The sequence below is a fragment of the Orcinus orca genome, chromosome 9 (genome assembly GCF_937001465.1).
Source record: "Orcinus orca chromosome 9, mOrcOrc1.1, whole genome shotgun sequence".
NCBI classification, from domain to species: Eukaryota; Metazoa; Chordata; class Mammalia; order Artiodactyla; family Delphinidae; genus Orcinus; species Orcinus orca.
In genome coordinates this window covers 28,378,833-28,396,074 of record NC_064567.1, presented here as the reverse complement: position 1 = coordinate 28,396,074, position 17,242 = coordinate 28,378,833, and the positions used below count along the sequence as shown (strand labels likewise).

The window sequence follows — 17,242 nt, the reverse complement described above, 5'->3', positions numbered from 1 at the left end:
TTAATTGCAACCCCGCCGTCTGGGATCTTACTTTGCTTCTTCGCCTATATCTGGCATCGGGGTTCTATGCCGTGCTCTGCCAAGTCTGACTCTCCTGGCTTCTGACTATAGCTTATCCATCATAGAATCTTAGGAATGGGAAAACCCACCCTGGTTCAATTATCCAATCATTGCTTGAGTCCTCTATACAACACTCTTAATAATAGATTTTTCTGCTTATGCTTAAATGTCTCTGATGTTAGAGTCTCTTTATCTCTCCCAGCATAGCTTATTCCAATTTTGGATTGTTTTCAATGTTAGAAAGTCATTTCCTCTTTCAAAATAAGTTCCTCTCCAAAAGTAATTTCTCTCCAAATTATATCTACTTGGGGTCATGTGAAATGTTTAGTTATTTTTCCTCAGGACGTCCCTCTAAATATGTGAATACTGATACTGTAGTCTCCTGAGCCTTACCTTTTTCATGATAGGTTCACACTTGCTTCACATATATCAAGACTCTTTACCAACCAGAGGGTCTTCTTCCAAAGAGTCTCTGCTTTGTCTACATTCTTTGTAAAGCCGGGCATCTATAGCAGGGCACAACATTCTTTAAGCAATGAAATATGGAAATATAGGTGAGTTTTCTAAGCTATAAAAGATAACTAAAACTTTATCATGATAATAACAACAGTAATTTACATTTGTATGGTGCTTTCTTTGGGAAATAGCATAAGAATAATGTTGGAAGCATGGGTTCTGGAGTCAGACTTCCTGGGTGAAGATCGTGTCCTCACCGCTATCGGATGACTAATTTTATAGGTAGGACTCTTTACCTCTCTGTTCCTCACTATTACCACTTGAAAATATGGTTCATATTAGGATGAGCCTCACAGAATTAAGTATCATGAGGATTAAATGAGCTAGTACAGGGAAAACCATCAACACAGTGTTTAACACAAAATAACGGGTTGCGTACTCTCTCCATTTCATTACCACACTTCACTTTTTCTCAATCACACTACTCTTTTTTTTTTCTCAGTGCCTTTGCACTTACTGTGCCATTGCTTGAAAAGCTGACCCACCTCCTCTTCACTGGCTGTCTTCTCTTCCTTCATATCTCAGCTGAAATGTCCCCCTCTTGGAAAGGCCCTCCCACTTCTGCTAAACTACTGCCTATCACATCACTCTGTTTATTCTTTTGACAATACTTCTCACACTCTGCCATTATCTTGTTTAGTTATTTGTTTTTCTTTCCCTGATAGAATGGAAGCTTAATCGGAGCAATACCTTATCTGGTCTGTCAACTGTTATATTTACAGAGACTAGTAGTGAATAAATAAATTGATGAGTATCACCTACAACTATTCTTGTTATTGTATTTATTAGCACTTATCATTTCTCTTAGTTCTCATGAGTGCTTTCTGAAGCAGGCAGATCAATGAATTCACATTTTTGGAATAACTAAAATGTATAGCAATATGTATTTCACAAATGTAAGGGGAAACAGGGCCACTAAAATTAATAAAATCCACTAAAACTCTCCAAACATTTCTAAGCAGCTGCAGAGAATTCAGTTCAGTGGAGCATGAAACTCCATTTCATGTGCCCCAGTTTGTCATATTAGGAAATTTCAATATGTGTATTAAAAGGAAACACTTATTTAGGACCCAGAATGGTAATGTTACCATGACAGATCTATTTAGTTTAGTCTGGATTTGGCCTTGCAAACAAAATTCTAATGGAGGCTAAGTAACAGAATCTTAAAGAGTTACAAAACAAATTTTCACTGCAACATCCTACTTTCATTTATTTCAGTGGGAATTCCTGGCAGACTTGAATAAAGGGATGCTCACATGAAATGATGTATTTTTGAGGGCCCTGTATTATTTTCTAACCCAAATTATTTCTATACAACAATCGTTCTTCATGACCAGTTTTTTTTCTTTTTTTTAGATTCCATATATATGTGTTAGCATACGGTATTTGTTTTTCTCTTTCTGACTTACTTCACTCTGAATGACAGTCTCTAGGTCCTTTTGTACTAGACTTTTATTCTGTTTCACACTAGGCACTCTATAAATATTTGATGAAGGAATGAATAAATGAACAGGTAAAAGCTGTATTTAATGGAATTAAGTTTTGATGGGATCTGAAGATAATATAAAACTTAGTATTCTTAGCTGCAGCAATGGATTTCCGATACTCACAGCTTCCTTGTTAGTCCTTGCATGTGACCAGTAGAATGCATCTAGGTGATCTGATTTTAGAGTATTTTGTGATAAGTGTATCAAGAAAGGAGGAACTGATAGTTCTATTTTGGAATTAAACCAGAAACTTTGGTCTTATAGGCAGCGTGTTCTTTAACCGAAACAAAAAACAACACTGTAGGAAAATTATCAGAAGTCCTATTACCAATAGAAAGATCTCAGTTATGTTTGTGTCTTAGTCTTCAACTCTGAATCCCTGGTCCTCCCAGCAAAGGTAGGAAACAGAGCCTCTGTTATGCCTCATATTGATAATAAGTATGTGGGCTATAAGCTTTGAGTGCAGATGTGATGGTGGTGTCACTGTCACCACCACTGTCACTGTTCTCTGTTGCACTGCTACTTCCTTGCTGGAAGAGCTTGGCTCTTCAGTTATTGGAGCAGAGGAAAAGTTGATGACCACAGGGGAGTTTACAGTGACTCCTAGGCAACTTTCAGAGCTATTCTACAAGAAGAGTATTTTATTCCTTAAACAAAGGAGTAATTTCCAGGGGGTATTTTTGGTTCTGTGTTTGCTATCTCATTGGTAATAGACAGATTGCGGCGACAATGAAATCTTGCTCTGTATTTCTCTCATCTTCCCACTGATAGTTTGCCTGCCTTTTGTTGAGGTCAGTTAGTTAACAGCAAATGCTACACTGAAGTTCTGCGATTAATCAGTTGGCATGGCCTTCAATCTCAATCCTGAATATTAAACACAGTGGACTCATTTGGAGAGAAACAGGCAAATATAAAGAACATAACATTAATCACAGAGTTACCTAAAGCCTGAACCTTTTCTTTCTTTTAGAAGTGATGGCTTGTCAGAGGGTGATGAGAGAGCAGCAAGACCTCTTCATGGTTTCTGGGAATTGTTAAATTTCAGCGGTGATTTTTCTGATTTTGATTAAATATTTGATACCAAGCTACAGCAGTAGAAACACTGTAGTATTGGGCCTCACCACTATCACTCTTCTCATTTTATAACAAAATGAAGGATGACAGAGGACTCTGTGGTCATAACTGTTTAATAGCTTTTTTAAAAAAATTACCTTTGTCTCCCCCCACCAGATCTGAGACTGGGGACTGGGGAGATCTTCAATACTCTTTAGCCAGATCTCCAGTTCCCTGACCTTTTCTAATACCATCACACCCACCCTACTGATCTCCACTGTAGGACTGCAACTCCTTACCCTCTCTGCTTGTCCATCAGGACTACTGAACTTACAAAAACAAAAAGCAAAAACAGAAGCACACACAGACACACTTTTGAGTGGTGCCTCTGCAAGTTCATGGTCGCCCACACCAGTGGAGTCCTCAGTGCTTTCCATCAGTCTTGAATGTCCACAGTTTCATTCTCTACTGGTTTCCTCAAGCTCCCTCTCTTACTTGAATCTCTCCCACAGCTAATGCATCCTGCTTCCAGTTTTCCTGAGAAAATAGGCACAAGGGTTAAGAAAATTCATACTATCTGCCAGCCCATTTACATGTATTATCTCATTTAATTTGCACAGTCTAAGAGAGAGAGATTATTGCTTTTCTGACAGAGAAGGTAACTGAGGCACAGGTAAGTGGTGCCTGTAAATGGTGGTGCTGGGATTGAACCAAAGTCAACTCAACTCCCAACCTCTTTTCCTTCCATGGGATGTGATCGTGCTCTACACCTGAAGCTCTGTGGTATGAACCATCCGATTTCTTACTCCCCCATCTCTGAATGTTTACAAATCCATATTTCCTTAATTTTTTTGTTACGTTTCTTTTCCTCTCATAGGCTAATAAACCTCCATCCATGATCTATCTTCTCCCCTTGGGGGAACCTTGATCATGGACCTCTCATTATTCAAACTCCTTCTTATAATAACTTTTCCCCTCAATATATATATACATGCTTAAACTTCTGTCTTAAAAAAAGCATTCCTCATGCTTGCATCAGTCTTTGTATGCTACCCTATCAATCTTCTTTCCTTCATAACAAGCTTTAAAAAAGCTCTTTTTTAATGCTACTCTGTCACCACTAATGTTGTCTTCTGCCTACTGTAGTCTGAATTCCAGGTCCACCATTCACTGAGATAGTTTTATTCTAGAAATACAAGATTTGGAGTTAAGAAATAACAAAATCCAATAGTTATTCTTCAGTCATGACACTGTAAGCTTTCTGACATGTATGGTATTTACTTTGGGATTATCTCTCATTGCTGGAACCATCCTTCTATGACTTTCAGGATACCGTTTTCTTCTAAATTTGCAATTCTTTTTCAGGCCACTTATTCTTAATTTCTTTGGGTGCTCCCTCCTCCCCTTAGGCTCCCTAAATGTTAATACCCTTCAGTGTCTCATCATTGACCTTCTTCCTTATTGACTTTAATTGAAATATTTCATCCACGTTCATGGTTTTAAATTACCCCCTCATTAATGTTCCCCAGTCTCTATCTGTAGTCTGGACTTCTTAATGGCTCTTGGACCCATATTTTTGATTGCCTAATGAGCCTCCATGGAAATCTCAGTCTGTAGGTTCAAAGCCAGAGGCAAAGTCTTTCTTTCTATCCATTCTCTCTATCAACATAACGGGTACCATGATACACCCAGGTATACTCCAGTCAGGATCTTGGGAGTCATCCTTTGCCTATATCCCTTTCTCACTTTCAAATAAAAATCATTTGAACATTCCTAAATCCTTTGAAATGACATCCTACTTTTAGTCTTGAATTCTGTTGTGTTAGTTTGTACCCCCCAAATTCCCTGCCTTGATTCAATTCTTCTTTACTTCTCTATAGGATTCATTTCATTTTCTGATTAAAGCACTGGTGACCCATTAGAATTGTGACCCATTAGAAGTACCAGTCTACTTGTTCTGCTCATTGATTTCATTTGTACCCACCGCCTATTATCAGGTTGGAATTACTTATCTTCAGAGTAATAGTTTTTTACTATGTCGGTGTCCTTAGATCTTCACCTTGTGTTTTTATTTTTGTTTTCCCCGTGGTCTGTAAAAACTTAAGTTGTTTATTGCATTATAGAGCAGTAATTTTTATTGCTATTGTTTTCTTAAGGTTTTTATTTGTTTACCTCGGATTTTTCCAACTTGAAAAAGTCATAAACTTTTTTTTTAAACAAGTTTTTTTTTAAATTTATTTAATTAATTTATTTATTTTGGGCTGCATTGGGTCTTCTCCGCTGCACGCAGGCCCTCTCCAGCTGCAGCGAGTTGGGGGCTACTCCCTGCTGCAGTGCGTGGGCCTCTCACCGCGGCGGCCCCCCTGGCTGTGGAGCACAGGCTCCAGGCGAGCCGGCTTCAGCAGTTGTGGCTCACGGGCTCTAGAGCTCAGGCTCAGTGGTTGTGGCGTACGGGCTTAGTTGCTCCGCGGCATGTGGGATCTTCCTGGACCAGGGCTCGAACCACGTCCCCTGCACTGGCAGGCGGACTCCCAACTACTGCTCCACCAGGGAAGCCCCAAGTCATAAAATTTTAAACAGGAACTTTGAAGTAAGTTTCTGATCGCTCTCTCTATTTATACTGAACTTCAATTAATAATGTTCTTCAATATCATAGTGCTTAAGGAAGTTTTGTGCTAGCATTTTCCTGAATCAGTTGATAATTACCTTCCCTGACATTTGTAACCCTCTGTCAATTGGATATATCTGCCAGGCTTGCAAAGATTTTCTGCTGCCCTGATGTGAGTGTCCCATTAGGGCAGATAATAAGGGAAAATGCAGTCTTGACTAAACAGCTTCTCGTGCTGAAATTGTTTGCATTTGATCTACTTTCAGCACAGTTTTAATAGCAACCATTATCTATATTCACCAACTGCTTTGCTCTCTCTAGCTCCTAAAACCTCTGTTAAACCAAAACCATAAGCAGACACACTGATTTGTGTGTGTAAAAATACATCGTCATTCTTGTTCTCAACATAGAAAGTTACCTCAGACATCTTTCTTCCTTTGCTTTCAAATGGTGATACTTACTGGTGTGACATAAAATCACTCAATGACTGTTACTCAGTACTTCAGGGGTTTATTTTCTAATCTTTGAGGAAGCTCCCTTTCTCAAGCAGCTGATTGCCTTATCTGAAAAGTGCATACTTAAGTATATATATACAGTTTGCTGGAGTACTAAGTTATGTGCTATACTTTTATTGAAAGTAACACTGGTTTGTTTCATTTTTGTATTTGAATAAACTGAAATTTGAATCCAAGACATTTCACTGCTGATAGCTTTATGCTATTTCAGTGACTTATAAATTTTGGCTTTTGGTATATTTGTTAGCACACATAAAGCAAGTCCAGAGTCATTTATAAAGCTTTGATTTATGGTATATGGAATCTTGAGCGGAGTTTATTCAAAGCAATTACTTGCAGTTAATGCCACAATCATTACTACAGTCTACATTCCAGTATGACATTTATTTTTGCCTCTTAATAATAATAATATTTTTATATGTAAATGTGTAGAGACACAAACATTTTCTTATGTCAAAACCTGGACTAGACAAGAAATTCATTAAGATTAAAAGCAGTATGTATTTTTCTTAACGATATCTTGGTCTTTAAAGAATCAGTTCTAAGTCTACTGTTATTCAAAGTTTGTTAAATATCAATAACTTATGATAACCTTGAAAAGAAACAAATATTGGGATTTTAAAATCATATTTAAATGAAATTTCAGTGGATGTCTGCTGAATACCTTACACTGTATTATAATTATTTTATCCATTTTTCTGATACTAGAAGGTAAGACTCAACAGGAATCATGCAAAAAACAGAGAGGATGATTTTTTCTTTGACTTTCATTTTCATCATTTTCTCACTTTTTTCTTCAAATATTAAAAATCTTCATTGGTATTTTTTTTTTACTCATTCCTTCTTTATTTTAAACTTTAGTTTTCCTCATTTGATATCTTTATGTTAGAGACTGGTGGAGTAATAAACACTTCCCTACACAGAATGGTTTTTAGAATGTGTTCCTATTTAGAAGGTGTGTAGTACAAAGATACTGAAGTGTAGGTAACTGTAGATATTTTATTGAAGTATTTATTCATTCAGGAAATGTTTATTTAATCCTTAAGTGCCAGGTTCTAACAAAGGTTCTGGAATTACGATACAAATAAGAAACAGACATATTGTAGTTCAAATAAATACAAGGTACCTTAGCCATTCAGGCTGCTATAACAAAATACCATAGACTGGTGGCTTATAAACCACGGGAGTTTATTTGTAACAGTTCTGAAGACTGGAAGTCCAAGATCAAGGCACCAGCAGATTTTGTATCTAGTGAGGGCTGCTTCCTAGACCCTTATTTTTTCACTGTAACCTCACATTTCAGAAGGGGCGAGGGATCTCTCTGGCATCTCTTTCATAAAGGCGTTAATCCTTTGTGTTAGTCAGAGCCCTTATGACCTAATCACCTCCTAAAGGCCCCACCACCAAATGGCATCACATTGGAGATTAGGATTCTAACATACGAATTTTGGAGGGACATAAACATTCAGTCCATTGCACAGGGATTATGTACAAATCAGATGAAGACAAATAGAAGATGCCAAGGGAAATGTCCGCTAATTACGCAGCCTCCCTCTCTCTGCTCATCCTGCATTCCTGCCAGCTCAACCTCTCTCATAAGGCAGCAGTAAGCTCCTCAGCCTTCCAAAGCCTCAGTGCCTCCCACTGGCCTCCCCAGGTATGTCTGATCACAGTCTGCCTTTCCATCTCCCTCTGTAGAAGTCCTCGGCATTCACTCTCCGCACTTTTCTGCCCCCATGAGTTTGCTCAGGCTCATCGCTCAACCAGACATGCTCTCAGTTCCCCTCTGCCTGTCAAGATTCTACCCATCCCTCAAGGCCTGCATTGTGTGCTTTGATATCCACGTTTACCTTCTTTCATCCCATCTAATCCTTCAGGCATTTGTCTACTTTTTCTTGAACACGCCCCCAACCTTCTGAGATGCAAGAATAAACAAGCAAACAAAGAAACTTGAGCCCATGCTCATCTCCTACAGAGCCTACGATCACTTTCCGTTCTGCTTGGAATCAGGAGTGCACAGGATGTAAATACTGAATACATTCACTTGGTGTTCAGAGCCTATTTTCCAAGCATTTAATTTATTTCTACTATGTGCCAGACTCAGAGCTTGGCAATGAGACACAGATGCGATAGCTGAGGTGACAAACAGCATACAGTCTGTGAAGTGCTCCAACACAGGTGAGCACAGCAAATTTATTGGAGTGGTACTAGTTCAGGTGAGTCAATAAACGGATGAAAGAATGGATGAATATGTGAATGAATAATTTATTTTAATTCTCTAGAGCTGACATTTAGTACTCTGCAGTCCTCCTGATGGGTAAATCACCCTGATAATCTTCTGCTGCAACTACAATGCATATCCTAATTTCTTCCTTCACAACATTTGTTAATAACACTCAAGTGATACAATATAGTTCTAGTGAATTCTGTACACCTGCTTCCTTGGGTATGTCATCCTGGTTTTTATTATGACATGGACTGAGGTCTCCAACTGCAAAATTAAAAACATTAATTTGGGAATTTTAAAAGTAATGTTTAAGCGTAAGGTTAACCTAATGGTTCATTATTAAAAACAGCTAAAGTATTTTTAATGCTTCTTTGATTTATGTTTTGTCCTTGTGTGCAATCTTAACACTTTATTAATTTACTTTCCCTGGGTCTCTACTTACGATGATCTGAGACATCCTCTTTTCAGAGTTCACTGCAAAAAGAACATCAAGGTCTTATTTTTTTGGACTTTTTCTGTTTTACAGCCTTTTCACTAAAAAATTTCCTTTTGCCTGTTCTGGTTCTTCTATTTTGTCTGTTAATCACAGAAATTAAGGAGGCTTCCTGAACCTATACCGTACTTGACATCACGATCTAGTAGGTATTTCAAACTGAGTCTACACTCATACACTTCAGAGATCCAGTGACTCAGGATCATTGTGCTGTACAAGGTCAGACAACATACAATTTGGGCATGAGATCTTTCTTTATATCCTTCAGCAGAAGTTTAGTGGGGACTACTCAACAAAATTGTCATATAACAAACAGTCAGATGTGATCTGCAGTTGAGTTTAGAAATATTTCTTCAGTCGGTCAGTTTTCATTCTTTCTTTTTTCTTGTTTTCTTGTTTTCATCCTATGTTAGACCCCTGTGAGCTCAGACTCATAAAATGAAAGACATCATCATTTTTTGTCCGTTTCAGTCATTCAACAAATGTTTATTGAATACCTACTATGTGCCAGGCTTTTTTTCTAGACACTAGAGTGTGGGGGGTCATCTCAGAATCCTGCCTACCAGGTAGGTGGGGACCAAAATTGTGAAAGGGGCAAGAGAAGAAGCTGGAGACTAATTAGAAGGTGCTGGAGATGTCTAAGCCATTGCTTCTCAAAATTTAACATGTGTGTGAATCTCCTGGGGATTGGGTTAAATTGTAGATTCCAACTTGGTAAGGCTACAGTGGAGGTCTGACTCTCCTGACAATCTCCTAGGTGATGGTGTTGCTGCATGTGAAACAACAACACTAACAGGCCAGCGATGACGGTGGCTTGGGCTAAGGGTGCTAACAGTTGAGATGAGAAATGATCTGATTAAGGATATATTTTGAAGGTAGACGCAAAAGGGCTTGCTGAGGAGGAAACAGAGGCACCAGGATGACTTCTGTGTTTAGGGGATGGCAGTGATTATAGGAGGCACTTGTAGGGCAGAAATCCGGTGTTCAGTTGTGGGTATGCTAAGTTAGAATCCAAGTAGAGATGAGCACTAAATGCTGTGGACAAAACAGGTTATAACTCATATTCAGTGCTCTAGAGACTTAAAACTTTGTGTTTCTATGCACCACAACTATGAGACTTCCTAAGTGTGCTCAGAATTTATTGTACTGTTTGAAAAAATGTAAGCAATAAAAAGTGGTTTATTGATTCGTACTGCAATTTCTTTCTCTGCTTCTCTTGCATTGACACTAGTAAAACAAGCAGTGTTTTCTTGTCCCCATGCCAGTGTTCTTTACAGTGAAATTAACGTATTATTACTCAAATTGTTAAAGCTGTTGCCAGAAGCCAAAATGTGCATCACTCTGCATATTTAAAGCATATTGTATTCAAGTGCTCTCTAAACAGAGAGCTAGATTTTAAAATAAAATAAGTTTTCAGCACCTATTATTGATTCTGGTGTATGCCTCACTAGGAGATGAATGACCAAAATTTCCCTGGCTATATAGGCAGTTTCATGGTGTGACTATTATTTCTTTCCTGGGTTAAATTATGCAAAATTAGCTTTATCGCATTATGAGAGCTTGCATGTAAGTCGATCCTCACTGATTCCCTTATCACAAAAAGAAGATGGCATAGGCTAGAGTTGTACGGAGTGTATGTTTTCTTATAATTTCTCTGAACATCAACCATGTGAAATCTTGGCCTTACCCATACTCATGTTCTGAAAGAAAAGCATTTGAAAGGATAGAAGCTGAAAACGGTGCGGCTACCTGCTCTTTCTTGGAATGGTGGCAGAAATGCTAGAGTTTAGTCAGAGAAGAGGTTGAGACTTGGACTCACAACATTGCATATATTTTAATAGATGAACATTAAATAAAACATACCCATTGTTAGCACTGCTTGGGTGCTTAGCTAAGTTAATGTCCAGTGAAATAGGTTATGAGAGATGGTTTGTGGTTTCAGGTGGTGGTGAAATAAAGGCAACATAGGGCAATTTGGGTTTAGAGGACTATTCATTCTGTGGAACAGATGAAAATTCACTTCACTGTAAGCAAAAATCTTTAGAGAAAGCCCTGTTTTATTCTTTCTATTGTTAAACCATAAAATCTGTTAGGCTTTATAACCAGGAAAAAAAAGGGGGAGAGGGGAAGGAAGGAGATATTTCAAGGAGAGCCTGTGATTACATTTTTATAAATAAGCCCTGAGCAGATGGAAATTAAACCAAATCGTTCAACGCAGGGATAAGAGAAAGTCTTAAGGGGCCTCCCCCCACCCCATCCCCGTGGAGAGTACTAAGGAAGTCAGAACTTAACTCCTCTCATCTGGACATGCTTCAATCTGGAACCCTGAGCTAGGACTAACTATCTGATAGGACAAGTAGGTTTTCTGTTGATTTGGAAGAGCGTGATGGCTAAACAAGGCCATTGTTGAACCCTGCACTTGTTCTATAAGCATCTTCTCATAGGGTATCATATTAAAACCCAGAATCTAAATCTAGGCATACAGTTGTTTCTCAGTATTGGAGAAGAATTGGTTCCAGGATTCCCTCAGATACCAAAATCTGTGATGCTCAAGTCCTTTATATAAAATGGTGTAGTATTTGCATATAACCTGCATACATCCTCCCGTATTCTTCAGATTATCTCTAGATTATTTATAATACCTAATACAATGTAAATGCTATGTAAATAGTTGTATATACAATGTAAATGCTATGTAAATAGTTGTATATACAATGTAAATGCTATGTAAATAGTTGCCAGTGCTATGGAGCATTCTGGAATTATTTTTACCAAATGTGTTTGCTCTGAGATTAGTTGAATCTGCAGAAGTGAAACCTGTGAATACAGAGGTCCAACTGTAATTATTTTAAGAATTGGTTTAAAGATGTCCCAATTTTCCCTACTATTGTGTCTACTTTTATGTAACATATTAACTACTTTATAAATATAAAATTTAACTTTTGCATGGTAATTTAAAAAACTAACTTCTTCCTTTTTTTTCCCCCTAGGAGCATTGAATCAAAAAAATTGGGGAAAGAAATATCCAACATGTAATAGCCCCAAACAATCTCCTATCAATATTGATGAAGATCTTACACAAGTAAATGTGAATCTTAAGAAACTTAAATTTCAGGGTTGGGATAAAACATCTTTGGAAAACACATTCATTCATAACACTGGGAAAACAGGTAAAATATTTGCATTTTGTTTCTGACGTTAATATGTTTATCAGACCTAGAGTACGTTTAGGTTATTTTCCTTTTAGTTTCCTTTGAATGATGTATTCTGAACCGGATAGGAACTATAGGTAGAAGAAGTCAAATAGGAAATTGGAAGTTTAGACCTTCTGAAAATGTGTACAAAAAATTAAATGACCAAAGTCATAATACCATGTTCTCCAGTAATATAACAATAAAGATGCCTCCACTGGAAGAGCTGTTAAAGATAATATAATATATAGCTATTGTAATTTAATAACCCCATCACTGGTTAATCACTTAGTCAATCAGGATTTCTTTTTCTTGGGCATTTTATTTGATCTTGTCTGCTCAGCCTTGTGCTGTGTTCAATATTTGGATGTGAAAAAAGCAATCTACTATAATTGAATTTTAAGAAATTACTAGCCCTTCCATTAGAAAGTTTAAAATTATATACCATCCTTAGGAAGCACTCTCTAAGTTTTTTCTCTTAGTATGCAAAATATAATACCATAAAAAATTCCAGTAAACAACAGATAGACAAAATAGTTTATAAAAGTGAACAGTATTGTTTTTCTGATCTTATAGGTTAAATGAAATCGTATGTATATCAGGAAGTTATGTAAAAACAAATATAGGAAAAAGATTAGAAAAAATATTCACTATAATAGTAGCTATATTGGTGTGGTTTTATCATTAGTGGTATTTTTCTCTGTTTTCCATATTTTGCTAATATAATTATTTTAATGTGGTAATTTAATTTTAAGTCCCGTGAGGGTAGGAATTTTCAACATCAGTGCCTGATAAATAATAAGCATTCAGTAAGTATTTTTCTGAATGAATAATTTGAAAAATTATTACATGTTATAAGATATTATTAATTTAATACATAAAAGTATATTGTCCCAAATCTTGACATTTTAATTACCAGCTTTAAAGGATGTTACAAAGCAGTAAAGCATGTAATCTCTGCTTTATTTTTCTTAGTGGAATGTGGTAAAGCACTTGATCTTTAGAGCCACACTTTTTAGGTTCACTACTGGCCATTTAAAGCACAGTGTGGAACCTTGAGCAAGTTACTTAACCTCTCTGTGACTCAATTTCCTTATCTGTTAAATAGGGATTGTAATGGTATCTTCTTCCTAGGGTTGTGTGAGGATCAAATATTTAATACACGTAAAGTAGTGTAATGCATGGCATGTCGTAAGTGATAAATGTTGACCGTTATTGTTATTGTGTTTGTTGCTATTGCTATTATTCATGAAAGTTTATATCTCTAGCTGGCTGGTGTCCACTGGAAAAAAAAGCACAGCCTAAAAGTTAAGAATTATGTTTTATTTGGCAGACTTTATACTGGCCAATGTGTTGGATTCTGTTCCTAATGCCAACAGTGGCTTCTGCTTGATAGAACAAAGACTATTTAAATCTGATTGAGAGACATTGAAATCTTGCATTAGGGTCTCCAGAGAATCATTAATCTCCAGATGACTCCTAAAATACAGTCAGTTAGTATCTGCTACAGAACTGAAATAGGAGAGTTTAAGATTCTGAGAGTTGCAACGGAGGCTTCAAACCTGAGATGGCTTAAACCCCTTCAATAGGAATGGGTCTCCCGCCTTCCTTGCCACAGTCTAGGACAGAAGTTCTGAAGCTTGTTGAAGCCTGGAGTGATGCTTGGAGGCATAAGGAGATGGGACAAAAGCAGCAGCCTGTTAAAGAGTAGCAACAGGCTGACCTTGAGAAGGTTGGGGGTACCCCCAGGAAAAGACTTCCTCTTTCCACTCCTCTGTTCCTTCTCCCTTTAACTATCCCGTCACTACCCTCTGATGCGTTAGGGGAGCAGGGCTTTGGACACCAAACAAACAAATCTTGGAACACCAAACAGACAGGGCAAGTGGACTGCCTGTCTCCTGCTTTTAGTGCTGTATAGCAGTGAAGGTCTTAGGTTTATTTTACATTTGTGGCAATAGGATACATTAAGTATACTATGCAGAGTTACAAAGTTCAGCTTCCAAAATGGTAACTTTTTCTAAATTTATCAAATAAATGATTTTATTAATGTACTTTAATAGATGAAAATTTAGTTAAATTTGCAATTTTGATTCTCAGAAACTTAGATGCAATTTTATTGTTTTTTTTAAGTGGAAATTAATCTCACAAATGACTACCGTCTCAGTGGAGGAGTTTCAGAAACGGTGTTCAGAGCAAGCAAGATAACTTTTCACTGGGGAAAATGCAATATGTCATCTGATGGATCAGAACATAGTTTAGAAGGACAAAAATTTCCACTGGAGGTAAGTCAATGGTTCCACTAGTTACTATTTCATTTTCTAAATCATTGGGATTTTATTTAGCATATAATTTAATTCATTTGTAATCAACTTTATAATTTATACAGCTATATTTTGTTTACTTAGTTAATATCTGCCTTCTTCACTAGCCTAAGCTCAATAAGATCCATATGTGATTTTCCACATCCTGGTAATGCAGAGTGTCACATTATAGATGATCAATAAATACTGATGAGTGAATGAATGAAATTCTTTCCATAGCCCAATAGAAACAGAAGGGGAAAATTTTATCAACATACTGGAGAATCAAAAAGCTTCAAATTAAAATGAGAAAATTTTCAGATTTAGAATTCGCAAAATAAATATAATTATAATAAATAGTGTGTGTGCAGTGAAATATGTAAACACTTTCATACATGTCTGGAGAAAGTATAAATTGGTAGACTTTCTGGGAAGCAGTTCACTTGTTTTTATCAAGAACTTTAAATGTTTTATTCTCAATATTCACATTTCAATTTGTAGCAATTTAGTCTGAAGAATAATTAAGGACATAAAAATTTATGTGCAAAGACTTATTTACAATAATAAAAATTGAAACAAAAGGAAATGATTAAATACATTATGATAGATTATTATAGATCTTGTAAAAATCATGTTTTTCAACTATTTATTTACACAGAAAAAGTTCATCATAAGTGCTTTTAAAAAGTGGAATGTAAAATAGTATACACAGTCTTTTTTTTAATTAATTAATTAAGTATTTAATTTTGGCTGCGTTGGGTCTTCCTTGCTGCGCGCGGGCCTTCTCTAGTTGCGGTGAGCGGGGGCTACTCTTCATTTCGGTGTGCGGGCTTCTCATTGTGGTGGCTTCTCTTATTGTGGAGCACGGGCTCCAGGCGCAAGGGCTTCAGTAGTTGTGGCTTGTGGGCTCTAGAGCGCAGGCTCAGTAATTGTGGCGCACGGGCTTAGTAGCTCCGCGGCATGTGGGATCTTCCCCGACCAGGGCTTGAACCCATATACACAGTATTATTATTCCAAATTTTGTAAAACATGAAACTAATTAGTGGCTGAGAGTACAGTCTGAGTCAAATGGACGAGGCTTGAATACTGGCTTCACCGTCTAGTTAGTAGCTATATGACATGACATTGTAAAAATTATTTAATTTCCCTAAGCTTCTGTTTCTGTTCCGTGAAATTGACATAATAGTAGTAGCACATCTCTGTAAAGTTATTATGAGGATTAAATGAAAGATTGAATTATTGCTATTGTAAAAATAATTGAAGGAAACCAAGAAAACATTAATAGTGATTTTCTCTGGGTGATGGCATTATAGGTGCCTTTTCTTTTCTCCTTTAAAGTTGCCATATTTTCAATATTACCTGTAATAAATCTGTATTACTTTTATAATCCAAAATAGTTATTGATAATAAAAATAAGATAAATTAGTTATTTCATAAAGGATTAAAATATTTTAATGTGGAGAAGCACATTCAAGTTTATGACTTATAACTTTTTAAATATCCTTAAAGAAAAGCATATTTATCAAATTTGGTTTGTTAAAAATACGAAAGTCAACCCATTAAACACATAACATTCTCACTTCCGAGAGTTTAGCTCTCTCACAATACTACTTAGAACAATGGTGAAAATCAAGAAAAACTCTAACAATAACAAAAGCTGTGATTCAGCAAAATAAATTATACAGAATCTGTGTACTAAACCTCACGTACTTTTCTTATTTAAAAGCCCCTCAAGTTGTCTCTCAGAGATGTCATTTGTTTGTTGTTTCCTTTTTATTTTATTTTTAAAAACATTCATGGTTTTAATTTTATTTATTTATTTTATTTTTTTGGCCGCGCCACGTGGCTTAGCGGGATCTTGTTTCCCTGACCAGGGATTGAACCTGGGCCCACAGCAGTGAAAGCCCAGAATCCTAACCACTGGACCGCCAGGGAATTCCATCTTGTTTGTTTTTCAAAACACTCTCCACGTAATTGTGCAAGCAGGGAAACTGGGGGGTATGCGTGACCTGCTCTTTCTTTCCGGCCTCTCACATCCTATAATCAGCGCCTCAGTTCTGCCCCTAAATGATGTGGGAGGTCAGAAAAAGGTTCAAACCACCTTTGTCTCTTACTTGAGTATCTAAGTCCCTGCAGCTAGTTTCTCTCCAGTCTTAATCCCTTCTGCTCTCCCCGCTTCTCCCCAGCCCTGCCCCCTTCCCATCAGGGACTTCTATTGCCCTCCAGCCCAAACTGCTGGGACTGCCTGTGTGGCCCCTGCCTACTTCTCCAGCCTCATATCTCTCTTCTCCTCTCACATGTGCTCAACTGAACTTCTAACAAACTACTTTCCATTTCCCACACTTCTCATACTTTCTTGCCTGTAGGCCTTTTCCTAGCCGGTCCCTCTGACCTGAACACACATTCATCTCTTCTGCTTTTTCCTCTGTCAACTTGAAAGCCACTCATGCTTCAGGGGTCAACTTGGAAATCCTCTCTCTGAAAAGGTTTTGGTGACCACCCAAGGCAGGAGCCACTGCCTTCCTCTGCTTCACACCTGCTATTTCTCTGATCCATAGCCCTAACTGCACATTAATCTTTTCAGAGGCTTTCTGCTCTTCCCTTAATTATATGTCTAAACTACCTGAGTTATCAAATTTCCAAGCCCACGACCCTAGGAGCACCAGCTTGTAAGTGAGAGTGGAGGCTGTTATAGATAGATGTGTGGACTGAAGTAGAAATGAACAAGGGATAGCCTCGCACCAGGGGGGAGAGACTTAAAATAAGGAATTTATGACTCCTTTGGTATTTTT

The 17,242-nt window shown here is 37.3% G+C and overlaps 1 protein-coding gene across 4 annotated transcripts in view; it reads left to right on the top strand.

Annotated features, from left to right (window-relative positions):
- PTPRZ1 (protein tyrosine phosphatase receptor type Z1) overlaps positions 1-17,242 on the top strand; it is a 161,003-nt gene that overhangs the window by 75,508 nt on the left and 68,253 nt on the right. For all 4 annotated transcript variants that reach the window (XM_033420395.2, XM_004265510.3, XM_004265512.3 and 1 more), the window contains exons 3-4: positions 11,950-12,129; positions 14,281-14,432. In XM_033420395.2, the coding sequence (XP_033276286.2) occupies positions 11,950-12,129; positions 14,281-14,432 (332 nt within the window). The remainder of the gene's footprint in view (positions 1-11,949; positions 12,130-14,280; positions 14,433-17,242) is intronic.